This window comes from Myotis nattereri (genome assembly GCF_964212035.1).
Source record: "Myotis nattereri genome assembly, chromosome: 9".
NCBI classification, from domain to species: Eukaryota; Metazoa; Chordata; class Mammalia; order Chiroptera; family Vespertilionidae; genus Myotis; species Myotis nattereri.
In genome coordinates, this window is record NC_138084.1 from 4616074 (window position 1) to 4631744 (window position 15671).

Sequence of the window (15671 nt, forward strand, 5' to 3'; positions counted from 1 at the left end):
CAAGGGCCCATGGATGGAGGCTTCCAGGTCGCACCCACCTTGTCTTTATCTCCACGCTCTGCCGCCAGACTGCAGACCAGTGTCGCTGTAGGGGACACTCCCCCAGCCCCAACTCTCCCTGCCTCCCATGCCGGGAGAAGTCCCACGTCAGCATGACCCCCTGCGCCCCACACATCTCTACGCCCCCTTCCAGAAGGCTCCACCCTATGGGAGGACAGTAGCGACAATGGGCAGCCTGCTTCTTCATCCTGACCCCCTGCACCCCGCAAGCAAGGCCGCCAGGGACTAGATGAGGGAAGTGAGCGGGAGTCAGGAGCCTCGGCAAGGAGCTGCCTGGCTGAGGTCTCGGTTTCCTCCTCAGTTCAGGGGGACGGTCAGCCCCTATCCCCACCGCCTTCTCCGAGAAACAAGTTACGAGGACTTTGCAGGCTCCAAAACACTAACCAATCAGGGGGGCTCTTACTATTGGCAGCAACGTGCCGCGTCTTCAGATCTGAGCGCAGCTGAATGAGCTGCAGGGAAGGGGCCGGCCCAGCCCCATCTGTACTCCGGCAGCCGGGCTGCAGTGCCCAGCTGGCCATGGCCCGGGGGTTTTGCACAGAATGGCAGGTCAGATGAGGAAAATCCTGGGGGACGGGGCAGGGAGGTGGAGGTGCCCAAGGGCGGCCCTGCCCGAGAGTGCCAGGAAGTGCCAAGGAAGGGAGAACCATGACCCACCCCGGAGCCCATCCCGGCACCGTCCATTCCACAGGAAGCACAGGCCTCCGCCCTAATGTCTAAGGCGCCGAGGGGGACACCGAGGCAAAGGCACCGACCCCAGGTCCCCTATGAACTTCCTCCGGATCCACTCACCCTCCGGGCCTCGGGTTTCATGATGGTAAAGTGGAGGGAGAAGCCGCATGCGCGCGCGTGTGTGTGTGTGTGTGTGTGTGTGTGTGTGTGTGTGTGTTTCCCCACGAAGCTCGGTGCTCACACCCCTGGTCTCTCAGCAGGGCCGCCCCGCCCGCTCCCCATCATCAGAGAAACTCCAAAAACCCCCTCAAGGTGGCAGCTGCCCCCACCTTCCTGCCCCAGCTGTCCTCCTCTGCCACCAGCTGCTGGCCACCAACCACTAGGGACTGCAAACTGCTGCTGACGCTGCCCTGGAGGGGGCAGGTCAAACAAGGTGCAACCAGGGGCAGAGGAGCAGGCAAGGGCACTCGGGGGTGTCCTTGTGGCTCCAAGAAACAGCCTGCCGCTGGGGTTCTGGGTGGGAAAGAGAAGGGCTCGGCCGACGTGCAGGGAAGCCAGCTGTCCAGCCGCCTGGCCTCCAGGGAACCTCCTGAGCCTGCCTGCGGGGCCTGGACCCTCTGGAGGAGATAACAGGCTTCCACGGTGTAACTCTGGGGGCACCGAGGGAAGGGGGTGCAGGCTGACCAGCCACAGCCCTGTGCAATAGTGTGGATGTGGGAGCTACACATGCAACACGTGAGCCCATGGCCAAAATCGCATGGGGGGAGCAGCAGAGGCTGACACCTTTGGTCATGGGTGAAGGGAGCCATGTCCCACCAGCTCAGAAGGGAGACGAGAGTCCAGCTAGCAAGGGGTCGCCCTGGGAAGTCAGGCAGCCGCAGACCCGCTCAGGCCCGAGAGAGAAGGCTGCGGGGCAGTCGCCAGCAGCTCCCCTGGCTCTCGTGACAAGAAGGGGTGAGAAGGAAGCGAGCATCGAGGCTCAGAGGGCCTCCCCAGCAGCCCCAGGCCGGGATCTGCCCCCAGGGACCCCCGCCCGGCACTCACGGTCATTGCACACAGGGCCCCCGTAGGAAGTCATGGTGCAGTCACAGGTGAAGCCATCCCACTGTTGCAAGCAGACGCCCTGGTTGGCACAAGACTCTTCGGTGCAGGTGGTGCTGGGGCCTGGGAGAAGCAGGAGGAGGAACACACCCGCTCAGCCACGCCCCGCCCTGCCCGGGAGGCACGGCAGCCTCAGGGCCAGGCAGGGTCCGGCTCTCAGCCTTCCAGGCTGAAGGGGCCAGTAGTGACGAGGGGTGGGCGTGGGAACGGGGGGCTCAAGGACTGCCAGGCTTGGCCTTGAACCATGATAAGGGGCCAGGGTGGGAGGCAACAGGGAGAGCAAGTGACCCTTCAGCCCGGGTACCCCTGCTCCACAGCTGGGGGCAGGCTCGTGCAAGGCCTGAGAAGGAAGGCCGCCTGGCCGCCTGGTCTGCCTGGGCAGCTGGCCGTCCTGCAGCTGCGGGTCACACTCCTCCCCCCACACTCACCGTCACAGCCCCTCTCCACCTGCCCGATGCGGTGCAGGGCGTCCGCGATGAGGTCCGGGAGGCGGCCGTTGAGGTCCACCGAGGCCAGGCAGCCCTGAAAGCCATCCCGGGAGGCCACCAGCTTGGGCAGGTTGCTGAACATGTTCTTGCTCAGACCGCCAATGTACAGCTCCCCTGCAAAGGGAGAGGGTCAGGACCTCGCTTCGCCCTCCTGGACTGCGTGTCGGTCTCAGATCCTCCTGGCCGTGCAGGGTCCCAGCCCAGACGCTTTCCTTACAGAGACCCGGCGCCTCATCCCCCTCCCCCGCCTCTTCCTTCTTCCTTCTCCACTTTGCCATCTGTCTGCTCCTCTCCCAGAGAAGCCCAGATGCAGGGGGCGGGGGTGGGGAGCAGCTGGAGGAGACTGTTCCCCGCTCTCTCCCACACATCTGATCCAGTTCCGGCCTGTAATCAGGGCCTTTCATGATGTGCAGCCCCAACACCCCCCTGGCTCCCCCTTCCGAAGTCTCCGTTGCCAGAACTCCTGCAGGCCCCTCCCCGGCCTCTCCCTACTCTGCGTTCCCTCCTGGGGGGTTCTAAGCCCAGCAACTACGGCTTGGCGGGAAGCTCTGGGCCACACTGGGGAGTGCTCTAGGGAGCGCCTGACGCCCACATCGGTGTCCGGCCACAGCGAACCTGACTCCCTGGATGTTTTGTCCCCTACCCCCCACCCCCCACCCCTGCCCCAGCAGAACTTCAGCAAGACACGGGCAACCCTGATGCCCTGGCCATGGGCGCAGTGCAACCCAGACAGGCCCAGACGGCACCAGGTGGCTACCGCTGTGGGTTATCTGTGACACATCGCCCCCTTCTGGGAGCAAGGAGAATTGGCAGCGCCCTGCCCAACATCGAGCCCAGGAGTCTAGCCAAGCTTCCACTGGCTGCTCAGCTGCCTGCTCACTCGGTGACTTAAGGCAAGCCACCTAGCTTCCAGAAGCTTCTGCCTCCACCTCCCCAAGAGGGGATGAACCCAATGGTCTCTGAGGATCCTCCTCAAGCTTGGACGTCTGAGTCCCACTGACACCCAGGGTCCCAGTGGAACTGAGGGTGGCTTTGGGGGTGCAAAAGCAGTTGCCCCATTGGGCTCTGGAGTAGCCACGGGCACTGTCCTCCCTTCCGTCCAACACCCGTTTCTAGGCTCATCCTCCTGTTCCCGGCTCTCTAGCCACCATCACCCCGTCCCCACCCCCCCACCCCCGGGGGAGGCGGTGACGCTTCAATGGCTGCTGAAGAGGCTGAGGAACGTGGCACCTGGTGTCGTGCTGACCCACCAGGGAAGCCCAGCCAAGGCCCCAGGTGTGTGACGGAAGAGCATGCGGGGACCCAGCTACTGCCACCCTCTCCCCTCACAACGGCCCCCCCACCCTCCCACCCTCCCACCCTCCTAGGGGGGCGTCTGCAGGGTGCTGAGCTCCCTCCTCTCTCCAGCCCCCCATCCCAGGCTTCTCAAGCTTGTTGGACCAGGAGGTCTGTGGAAGGCCCGGGCAGTGAGCAGACCCCGACAGAGGTGGCCACGGTGGAGGCAGGGGAGAGGTGGGAGCCGTGGGCCGGGGAGGAGGGGGATCGCGCTAGTGGGAGAGCACCCAGGGCGGGGCGGGGGGACCTTGTGGGGCCAGGGGGGGTTTGGCCTGGGCCAGGCCTTGCGCAGAGGCGCCGGGCCCACCTTTGAGATCGAGGTTCCGGGCGCCGTTGGAGTGCTGCGTGACGGTGCGGGAGTCGATCTTGAGCGTGTGCACGTTGCCGGGGTCCCGGGACACCACCACGTTGTGCCACTGGTTGTCGTTGACTGGTTTGTCGGAGTTCCCCTTCATCAGGGACGGGCCGTTCCCCAGGTCGAACACGTAGTGGATGTACCTGCCCCGCGGGCGGGAGGAGACACGAGGTCAAGGTGGGGGCAAGGCTGGGAGGGAGGAGCTACACCTGGCGGGGGTCCTCTGTGCCATGGAGGGAGGGGGGAGGGGGAGGCCCCACAGTGGAGGGACCCACCCTGATGGCACGAGGACTATGGTCATGGGGGGAGCGTGGAGAGAGGACCACAGAGGAGCTGGTTGGGGAGAGGTTCGTGGAGGCAGCAGGGTCCCCTGGGATCAGGGACAGCGGCTCTAGGCTGGGGTCCTCCCGACAAGGGGCCCCCGGGACTGGCCCTGTCTCTGCCTGTAGAGAGGGCTGGGGGGCGGGGGGGCGGCCAGGACAGGGAAGGGAGAGCAAATGACTGGGACACCCCAGGCAAGGAAGAAACTGGGGAGTCACCAGGGCAGAAGGAGGGGGTGCTGTTTTGCCATCGTGGCTGGTATTGGGGACTTGAATCTTGGCCTGTGATTTGGGGGGATTAGACGTCTCAGCCAGTGGCGGGGGGGCCACATCCTGGCCAGGGGGAGAGGGGCCACTCCCTGGAGGGCGGTGCAGCGCCCAGCACCTCACCCCTTGACCAGCTCGATGACGATGAAGTCGTTGCCGTTGCCCGAGTTGAACAGGAGCAGCCCGTCGGGGGCCGTGGTCTTGAACTGGAAGAAGAGGTGCATGGAGGCGTAGGCTTGGAGCGTGGCGAGCGCCAGGTAGCTGCTCCGGCTTTTGAAGGTGACGGGGTCGGCCACGATGGCACGCAGGCCAAAGCGGGCGTTGAGCTCGCAGTAGGTGATGTCCCCGTCCTTGCACTGGTCCATGTAGGGCTGCCCGTTGAACACCAGCCCGCTCAGGTGCCCGATGAAGTTGGAGGGCACCACCGAGATGAAGCGCCGCTCCGTCATGATGCCCGTCTCGATGTTGTAGAACTCCAGCCGCGTGTGGGCCCCTGCCATCTGCCCTGCTCGGGACAGGAGCCAGAGGTGAGGGGCGGCTTCGGGGCGCAGACGGGGGGCCATTCCTGAGGCTGGGCCTGGGGTCCCCAGGAGCCGCCCCTCCACACATGGGCCACACAGAGAAGACATCAGCCAGCGCGCCCAGGTGGGGCCGGCGCCAGCGCAGTCCTGGCGCCAGGAGGAGCGGTGGGGCGGGGCGCTGGTCCTGGGCTGCCAGGTTTCCGGGGACAGGCTGCCGGCAGGGAGTCGGGTGGCCTTGGGGTCCGGGCCCCCCATTTACACCACCCCCCAGGGAGAAATGCCAGCAGCAGCTTGATGGAATGCTGCCCGAGGCAGGGGTCACCCAGAACGGAGCCGAGCACAGGCCACTAGCCATGTGTCCACCCCCCTGGCCCCAGGCCACCTACCCTCCACCGTCACGTTGTCCACGGACAGCTGCAGGCTCTTGCCACGCCGCACCACCCTCACCGTGTGCCACTCATTGTCATTGAGCTTGTGCCCCGCAAAGAGGGTCTCCGGGCCTTTACCTGCGGCACCAAGGGGGGAGTGAGCGTGGCCTCTGCACCCACCCACACGCACAGCCCCGGCGCGGCCTCACCGCCCCAGACACGTGCACACAAGTTCAAACACAACCTACGGCACATGGTTGGCTGTGCCACACACCATGCACACCGATACACACACTCACGTGAACAGAGCTTTTACACACTCGGCACTGCCATGCCGTACAACATCCCAGGTGCCATTCGAAGAGAATCGACGTGACCCATGCCTGTGCAGCTGTGCCCTGGGGCTCTGCACACAGACTCTCATGTCTTACACCCAACACGCTCCTCCCCGTCTCCTAAGGACCTTCCACGTCCATGTCTGCAGCCAGCAGCTAACTCCCCACATACATGCGTAGACCTACAACCTTCCCAACTGCAGAGCCTCACGGGGCACCCACAGCTTCCTGCTGGCAGAGGACCCTCCACAGACACACAGCCCCCCAGCACACAGGGCCCAGGTGACCCTCCCGCACACACTGGTCACCCCACACACAGCTCACTCAGCGTGGCCTCAGGGGAATGTGTTTTTAGGAATTATGACCATTTATTCAAGGCCAGGATTATCTGCTTCCAAGTCTAACGCAAAAATATTTATCTTTGGCCCTGGCTAGCGTGGTTGAGCATCGACCTATGAACCAGGAGGTCATAGTTGGAGTCTTGGTCAGGGCATCTGCCTGGGTTGCAGGCTTGATCCCCAGTGTGGGGTGTGCAGGAGGCAGCTGATCAATGATTCTTTCTCATCATTGATATCTCTATCTCTCTCCCCATCCCCCTTTCTAAAATCAATAAAAAATATATTTAAAGAAGAAAAATAAATAAAACAGAAAGATTTATCTTTGGCCCTGGCCAGTGTTGTTCAGTGGTTGGAGTGCTGGCCCACACACAGGAGGGTCAGGGGTTCGATTTCCAGTCAAGGGCGCAGACCTGGGTTGCAGGTTCGATCCGCAGCCCCTCTCTCCCCCTCCCTTCCACTCTCTCTAATAATGAATGGGGGGAAATATCCTTGGGGGAAGATTTTTAAAAGAAAAAACTTCTCTTTAGAAGGGAGCTGAGCCTTCCAGCACTCCCAGGTCACCCCTGGGCCCCCCAGTGCTCAGGCCAGCAGGGAGCAGGGTCACCACGGGAATGCACACAGGTACCAGACGCACAGGCTCAGCGCACACAGCCCCTCTGCCTGGGCCTGCCACCTTCCCGTGTCGCCTACACGACCTCGGGCGCACCACGCGGAACCCCAGACAGCGCGGAGCCCGCACGCTGGGCGCTCAGAAACGCCCACTCTCTCTCCACCGCACCCCGCCGGGAGCCTCGCTGCCACCTCGGAGGGCGCCCCCGTGTGGCCGAAAGGCGGCCCTGCCCACGCAGGAGCCGGGAGGCTGTTTGGAGGCCCTGGCCACGCTGCCTCCACGGACCTCAGGCCGCATCTCCCTTCCGGCGTGCCTCGCGCTCCCCCTTGTGGCCGCCGCGGGAGATGCAGCGGAACATCCTGGCCCAGAGCTCTCTCCACCTTCCTGCCCAGAAAGGGGGGTGGGCCGTCCCGCTGCGGGGCCACCAACTTTGTCCCCCGCTCCTGAGGCCGTGAGATGACGAGGTCTCCTGCCCTCCCTCTCCCGGCCCGTGAGCATGCTGACCCGGACCCCCACCAGCTCTCCCTGGTTTGGCTTCCTTCGGCCCATGCTGTCCACAACCACTCGACCCCATCCACCCACTCCCCTGCCTCCCCACACCCACTGCCCAACCCCACACAAGCCAGTGATGAGGCCTCTCCTCCCCCACCGGCCCCCCCAGACCCGGGCCAGCATCCCAAGCCCCTCAGGACTCTGCAGAAGAGGGAAGCCACTTACTGGGTGCACAGCCGACGCGCAGGCAGTCTGGGGGGGCCATGGGGCGGGCAGAGGGGGAGGGGAGACAAAAAGGCAGAACAAGTTTTTTTTTTTTACATCCTTCACAGGGAGGGGTGTCTGCGGGCGGGGGTTCCCCCCGGGGCCACTTTCCGGGGACCACGCGTGCCCAGGTGCCCTCTCCCCTTCCTCAGGTGGACCCTGCACCTCCTGTCCCCAAGAGGGCTCCAACCCTCCCCAGGGCTGGGAGGCAGGGCAGGCCGGTGACAGGAAGGGGGCCCAGGCCTCTCCTGTCGGAGGGAGATGGCACCCTGGGGATCTCAGCGTACACGGATCGCTGGGGGCTGAGGGGCTGGCCAACCCAACACCTCCTCATCTCGGGGAGGGGAGCGTGGGGCAGGCCAGTGTCCCCGCACCCCTGCCCTGGGACGGCCCCCTGCTCAGAGCCCAGGCGGTGAAGCGTCACTCCCCAGGTCCTCCGGGATCTGAGCCAAATGGAGGGGTCTGCCCCAGGGCCCTCCCCGTGGCCATATGCCTCCCCACGTCCCGGGGGGCTGGCACCACCCCTACAGGAACCTTCCTAACCGGGAGGATGCCAGGCTTACCGGGCCCAGTGGCCCCTCACCCTGAAGAGGAACTGGTGTCCGTGTTTTCCTAGGAGGAGCCGTGGCCTCACAGACGGGGACCCTGAGGCCCCCAAATATGACTTCTGAGGCACAGCAAGTCAGGGGCAGGCAGGCACCACAAGCAACGTCCCCTGCCCCTGCCCCTGAGCACACTGGCCCCACCACCAACACACACACCGTGGGGCACATGACCCACAACATGCAGCGGGCCAGCCCTGAGGGGAACGGAGCTTTAGTCCTGTGAGGCCGGGGCTCGGGGCCCTGAGCGCCGGTGCCGCTCCCTCAGACCTGACACCAGGAGCTGCAGCCGGCCCTGCACCAGGAGGCAGGAAGGCTGGCCGAGACTCACTGCAATGGCAAACCTGAGCCTCAGCTCCCCGCCGTGAGCCCAGGGCCCTGAGCAAGAGGGTCCTGAGCTGGGAGCGGGAAATGGGCTGTCCCTGGCCCCTCAGAGGGCGGTTCCCAGCGCTGTTAGCAGCACTATCCTGGCATCCAGTGGCTCCTGCCGGAACAGGCTCTGCCCAGGCCCCAGGGGCCAGGAAGCGAGGGGCCTCGGGCACCTGGCCTGCCCCGGGCCTGAAGGTTCCTGCAGGGAAGGCAAACAGATTCCCCCGTGGCTCTGGGGGGCATGGTCCCTCGGGCAGTACGCTGAGCTCCACACGCGTTGTCAACCGCAGCAGAAGAGTGGGGGGAGCAGCCGGGACCCTGAGCCACAGCCTGGCACCCCAGAGGACAGAGGAGGCCGAAGGCCAGGGGGCAGGCACGGGGAAGTCTGAAGGCCCAGAAAGAGGAAGGAGGTAGAGGGAGCAGAGAGAAAAGAGGAAGAAAAGGGAGCAGAGGGAAAGAGAAGCTGGATGGGGGGGTAACGGGGGGCTGATGGGGGGGTGCCAGGCCTGGCGTCAGGTCACGGGGGCTCTCTCGGGGCCAGCAGAGTCTTCACCAGTGAAGGGTCCAAAAAAGAAAAGAGGGCAGGAAGGGCGCTGACTCCATCGGGAAAAGGCCCAGGGCTTTCCCTCCCAGCAGGGGAGCGCCGGGAGGGGGTCCGTCTGTCCAGAGAAGGGGTGTCAGCTCCAGGCCCACCCTCTGCAGCGGCCACACCCTCAGAAGCCCCCGCTCCAGTGGGGTGAGAGGGGAGCAAACCCCTGAAGATAGGCACCCCAGGAGGGAGCCCCACCATGCGGAGGAAAGCCGGGAGCCGCAGCGAACAGGGACACAGCACAGCTCAGGGGCGTAGCTAGTAACTACTGACCAGGCTCAGGCATCGACAGTGACCGGTCTGCGCAGCCGCACCAAGGCGCTGGCTGGACACAGAGACCAGGGAGGGGAGAGGAAGGTGTGAGGGGACAGGTGGGAGGAAGCCACCTGCACGGAAAGGAGCTGAGGGAAAGGACCGGCGGCGTCCCAGGCCCCCTCTGCCCCTGCCACTCCCGGCCCCCCAGATTGGAGGGGGTGCAGTGGGAAGGTTTCTATGCAAGGGGCCCAGGAGCCCACTGGCCAGTCTCCTCTCAGAAGCGGTGCCTCGGAGGCAGCCCCATGCAGAGCTGTGGGCCAGGAGCCCAGCCGACAGAGGGAGCTGGAGACCTGCTGAGCAGCCGCGGTGGGTGAGCCGGTGCCCTCCCGGCCGGGATTGAAGGGCTGTGGGCTGTGAGTGGAGTGCGCTTGGCTTATACCACGAGCCAGAGTTGGACTTGCTCTGCCCGGCTCAAGGGGGCAGAGCCAGGTCCACGGGCGGGAATTTCAGAAGGGGAGGCTGCTGCCGAGGAGGAATGGCCGTCTCAGAGGCGAGGAGCCCCTGGCATGGTGGGGTGGGGAGCCGGGCGGAGCCGCCTGTCCATGGGGAGAGACAAGGGCAGTTCACACCCGGGGTTGGGCTGAAGGGGTAACTTCTAAGACCCTCCAGCTCTGAGATGCTTTCAATACAACAGTGATGGAGAACCTCTGACACGCAAACTCATTTTTTTGGTTGATTTTTCTTTGTTCATGGCATTTAAATATATAAAATAAATATCAAAAATATGTCTTTGTTTTACTATGGTTGCAAATATCAAAAAATTTCTGTATGTGACCCGGCACCAGAGTTAAGTTAGGGTTTTTCAAAATGCTGACACGCCGAGCTCAGAAGGTTCGCCATCACTGCAATACAATGCGCCCTCCGAGTTGTCTCGCTGACAGCGGGGACCACATGGGCACACCTGGTGCAGGGCAACTCCAGGGAGGGTGAGAGGGACAGGAGGCTGCTGGGTCCTGCCCCAGGGGCCACGGCTGAGGCAGAAGGAACCAGGGACTCGGGTCACACTGAGCAGGGTGGAGCCCAGAGGACTCTACTTCCTCCAGGGACAGACCGCCCTCTGCTCGGGCTGCAGGCAGCACAGCTCTGGGGACCAGCTGGGGGCTGCGAGGAGCTGCAGCAGGAGCAGGAGGAGGCACAGTCGGTGTCTATGGCATCCTCTGCCTGGAAGGAGGCAGCAGCCTCGGGGCCTCTTTGGCTCGCTCTGGCCTAGCAAACACCCGTCTCCTGAGGCAGGCACTCCGTGCCCCTCCAGCCGCCCATCAGTGGCCACTGGCAACTGCTCCCTCCTCAGGACCCAGCACCAAGTCTGCGCCCGTGAGCGGCACTGGCCGGCTTCCCTGCCTACCACTGAGACCACCAGGCCGAGGCCACGCCCCGTCAGTCTTCCTTCCATTCCCGGAAGTGGGTCCAGCCCAGGACTGGGGCCTCCATGGTGTGGCCTGACTGGGAGGCTGGGCAGGCCCTGCGTATCGAGCAGGATGGGGATGGGAATGGGGATCCTGAGTGGGGTCCTGTGGAAGGAAGCAAGCCCCCAGCTGGCTGTAGCTGTAGCCCCATCCCTCCCCCTCTCCCTCCCCTCCCCCTCCCCCTCTCCCAATGCGGTTCTCCTTCAGGAAGGCTGGGGAGAGCCTACCCGTGTCCCTTGCATCTGTCTGCTGCCTTCACTCCCACTGCTCCATCTCAGCCTCAGACCCATCACACAGAGTGGGCAGGGTGAGGACTCTTACTCCCATTCTGCAGAGGGGAAAACAGGCTCGGAGAGAGGCAGCGACTCACCCAGCCATCAAGGGGACCAGGGCTAGAGCCCAGACCTTCTGGCCCCATCACAGCCCGAGGCCGGTGGCTGGGTGTGGGCAGGCTGAGTCTGCGTGATCGCACAGCGGCCTCACGCCTCCCTGTGCTCGCGTCGCTTGGCATTTGCGGGACACACGCGTCCGCACAGCTTGGTCACAGCTTGTCATGAGCCAGTTAGACATGGCATCTCTGTGGCCGGGCCAGGGAGGAGGCGGGGTTGGACTACAGCCTGGGGCCTCCTGTTCTCGGACGTCTACATGCTTACGTCGAACCGACAGGAAAACGCGCCCATGGGAAGGGCAGGCTCGGTCCTGAGAGTGGAAGGTCCTGAGGCCCCAGAGAACATCTTTCCGGCTGAGGACACCGCCTCCCTTCTAATCGGAAGGAACAGGGTTTCTCCGCGGGGGACCGAGAGCCCCGTGAGGAAGAGCATCCGCGTCCCGGCAGCAGAAGGCCCAGCATCCCGCTGTGACCCCGCCACGCACAGAGCCTGGCGCAGCCGCACCCAGAACACACGGGCGCGGGGTCTCCTGGTGCGCGGACCAGGCCACCCAAGCAGCACGGGCCACGCATGGGCCCTAGGCCGGCGCCTCCTCCTGCGGCACCTCAGGGTGCTGCCGGGGTTGGGGGTGCGGTAGGACCGAGCGCTGGCCAGAGGCGCTTCCCGTCCAGCTCCCCCTGCGGCGCTGCCGTCGCCCAGCCGCCACCTGCTGTGATCTGTGATCCTGGTTAGAGGCAGAGCCGGGGGGGGGGGGGGGGGGGGGGGGGGGACACCCTGAAGCCACTGGGAGGCCCCGGCTGCCCGCACACCTCCTGCTCCCGCTCCCGCCTCGCTCTGCAAAGCCTGGTCCTCAGAGTACGAGCCCAGGGCCAATAGTGTACGTTTATAAACAAGGTGGTGGCCAGTCTCTCCTACAAACGCCCTGGAGACCAGCGCTAGCAGGAGACTCCAGGTAGATACTGAAAAGCTCAAAGCTCTGTGTCATCTCCGTCGAGGATTCTAATCTGCTCAGGCCCGGACACGCGTGACCTGAGCGGCCTGGACCTCCTGCAGGGCGGGCGCCGGGTGCCAGCGTCTCTGCACTGAGAGGCGCGTCTGGGATGGACAGAGGTGACCGGGCCTGGACAGCCCAGGACGCTCACTTCCAGGGTCTCCCGGTGAAGCTCACCCATGGCTGTGCCGGGTGTGGGTGTGGCGTACGCCTGGCCCTTACAAGGGGTCCCGGGAATGTCAGTGAGTGAGCGAGCGGTTGTCTTTTTGCCCCCACAGGCCTCCCGGTCCTGCCTGCATGACACCCAGGGCACTGCCAGGGGAGGTGGCACCGCCGGCTGGGGGTCGGGCAGAGACCTGCGCCCTCTGATGGCGAGGCCTGGGCGCCCCTCCCCCCCCAGCTCTGTTAGAGGCGATGAGGGGAGCCCGTGCTTTAGGCAGATGCCTGAGTCAGAGTCCGGCCCCCCGCACCCTCACGACCCCCACTAGCTTCGTGACCTTGGGTGCATGAATGCCACAGTCTACAAAACAGGGACAGCAGCACCTATCTGGGGACCCGGTGTCATCGCAGGGCAGCCATGGGACGCAAACGTGGAAGCAGACATGAGGAAGGTGGCGAGTCCCATGCATCCGTGTCCCAAGGGCGCCTACGCACCAGACGCAGACATGGCTTTCAACGTGGAGCAGGTGAGGGCGGTCGGGGGTGGGGGGGTCTCAGCGCTGGATCTGCCGCTGCCCTGGGCTGGGGTGCAGCACCGGTGTGCTCCCCAGTGAATGAGCCGTGAATGAGCAAGTGGGTGAGGCGACAACCACGAATGAGCTGTTGTTATGCGTGTGCCCAGGACAGAGCCCTCCAAGGCCCAGGTGAGCACCGTGGGAGGGCACACCAGGTGAGCACATTCAGGCGGTGGTGTGGCCACGGGGTGCCCCCACAGTGCGTCCTCACGGGGCTCTCACCCTCCCGCCTCCAAACCCTCGCTGGGGCCACCACCAGCTTCTCTGGACAGAGGGGGTGTGAGTCAGAGGTGGGGGTGGGGGTGGGGGGGCAGGAGCTTCTCCAGACAGAGGGGGTGTGAGTCAGAGGCGGGGGGAGGGGGTGGGCAGGAGCTTCTCTGGACAGAGGGGGTGTGAGTCAGAGGCGGGGGTGACAGGAGCACGCTGGGGGGTGGGGGGGGTGGTTACCGAGGTTGACCGTGAGCTTCATCTGGCCCCCATCCAGCTCGAGGCGCAGGGTGTCGGCCGACTCCCGGGAGGTGGTGGCCATCATGAGCCCGTAGGCCCGCTGGGACATGAAACGCAGCGACACGTCCTCCGCCTCCGTGTGCATGGCGTTGGGCAGCATGATCTTCATGTACATGGAGCCGTCGTAGCTCAGGACCGTGGCCTCTGCCCCAGGAGAGGGGGGTGGGGAGAGGGGGAAGGGGAGCAGGGCGGGCAGAGGCCAGTGGAGGGAGACAGAAGACGAGAGAATCATTACCAGGAGGACAGGCAGGGCCGGCCGAGGAGGGGCCGCGGGGCTGGGCAGCGGGGCCGGGGTGAAGGCAGCCTCACCTCTCTCACAGACCCGCCCCAGGAAGCCGGTCCCCACGCAGTCGCAGACGAAGCGGTTCCAGCCCTCGCGGCAGGCGCCCCCGTTGCGACAGGGGGCCGAGGCGCACTGCTTCAGCGTCTCCCGGGAGCAGAAGGGGGCCACGCCCGCGGCCCCCTGTGCCTCGGCCAGGCCCCGCAGGTCGCGGCTCCGCCCGTCGATGAAGAGGTCCCGCACGCAGCCCACGTAGCCGGCCCGCAGCGCCGCCGTCCACACCTCCGGGGGCAGCGGCATTTCCACGCGCCCCCCCTCGGGGAGACCGCCCAGGTACAGCTCGCTCTCCAGGTCCAGAATCTCACTCTCCCCCGTGGCCAGGAACGGGGTGCTGCGGCTGTTCACCGAGATGGAGCCTAGGGGTCACCAAACAGTGAGCCTCAGCGGGGCAGCCGGACGGAGAGGTGCCACAGGCCAGAGAGGGGGACAGCCTGGCAGCCGGGCCTCCCCACCCACCCCTGCAGCGGCCGGGCCTCCCACCCACCCCTGCAGTGGCCGGGCCTCCCACCCACCCCTGCAGCGGCCGGGCCTCCCCACCCACCCCTGCAGCGGCCGGGCCTCCCACCCACCCCTGCAGCAGCCGGACCTCCCACCCACCCCTGCAGTGGCCGGGCCTCCCACCCACCCCTGCAGCGGCCGGACCTCCCACCCACCCCTGCAGCGGCCGGGCCTCCCCACCCACCCCAGCAGCGGCCGGACCTCCCACCCACCCCTGCAGTGGCCGGGCCTCCCCACCCACCCCTGCAGCGGCCGGACCTCCCACCCACCCCTGCAGTGGCCGGACCTCCCACCCACCCCTGCAGCGGCCGGACCTCCCACCCACCCCTGCAGTGGCCGGGCCTCCCCACCCACCCCTGCAGCGGCCGGACCTCCCACCCACCCCTGCAGTGGCCGGGCCTCCCACCCACCCCTGCAGCGGCCCTGGAGGAAGCTGAGCCTCGCTCGCCTGCTCAGACACTGCCTGACAAAGGCCCCCAACGTCAGCTCACGTGAGCCCGCCCCAGCCCGGCTGCAGTGTGAGGTCCAGGCTCCTCCCTCCTGACCTGAGTGAGTCTTTGGAGGATGCACAGGAGGTGGACACACCCCAAAAGGGCTGGATCATTCACGGGTCATTCCCCCCGCCACCCCCCCCCCAGTCCCTTAAACCAGGAACTAGAGGCACAGACCCCTGAGGAGGCTGAAAGGCTTGCATCTAAGGTTCCCCCACTAACATCTACTGAGCGTTTGTGACCACGTGCCAGGCCCTTAGCACTTTACATGTTATATCGCTTAGTCTCACGGTCCCCTGTGAAGGTGGTCCTTCACGACCCCCTAGGAAATGGCAGGCAGGCCTCAGAGAAACTAGGAACCTGCCCGAAGCACCACGGCAGGGGAGGCGCAGAGCCAAAGTACCCCCCCCCCCCCCGCAGGGCAGCCTCCTCCACCCCAGCGGGGAGCCCCTCTGTGGCTGGGGGACAAGATGGGCCGGCGGGTCAGCTCCTGGGACCTGCGAGGCCAGCTGGCAGCCAGGAGAGGGCGCCGGTGCGGAGCTTCTGAATCGTAAGTGCTTTGGAAGGGAGACCGGTTATCCTAGGGGAGATTCGGGCTCAGGTAGGAGTGTCAAAGCGGCCACAGAGCAAGAGGAAATTAAACCGAGTATAGGCCTGGCCCCCAGGTCGCCCTAAAACACGGAAAGGAAATGACCCAAACCTTCGCCAACAGGTGTGACATGTAACATGCAATGGAATATCATTCTGCCGTAAGAAGAAATGATGCCACATGCTACAGCGTGGAGGAACCTTGAAACTAGTCTGCTGAGTGACACGAGGCAGACCCAAAGGGACAAGGGCTGCATATTCCAGCTGTAGGAGTCCCTGGAGTAGTCACATTCATAGGGGCAGAAAGCAGGATGCCAGCTGCCAGG

The 15671-nt window shown here is 65.1% G+C and overlaps 1 protein-coding gene across 3 annotated transcripts in view; it reads right to left on the reverse strand.

Moving 5' to 3' along the window:
• NRXN2 (neurexin 2) overlaps nt 1-15671 on the reverse strand; it is a 96873-nt gene that overhangs the window by 39171 nt on the left and 42031 nt on the right. For 2 of the 3 annotated variants that reach the window (XM_081099782.1, XM_081099781.1), the window contains exons 9-16: nt 13738-14124; nt 13369-13572; nt 7488-7514; nt 5506-5625; nt 4722-5103; nt 3964-4154; nt 2262-2435; nt 1777-1896 (exon numbers count right to left, since the gene is read on the reverse strand). In XM_081099782.1, the coding sequence (XP_080955908.1) occupies nt 1777-1896; nt 2262-2435; nt 3964-4154; nt 4722-5103; nt 5506-5625; nt 7488-7514; nt 13369-13572; nt 13738-14124 (1605 nt within the window). The remainder of the gene's footprint in view (nt 1-1776; nt 1897-2261; nt 2436-3963; nt 4155-4721; nt 5104-5505; nt 5626-7487; nt 7515-13368; nt 13573-13737; nt 14125-15671) is intronic. The other variant, XM_081099783.1, reaches the window with a different exon arrangement.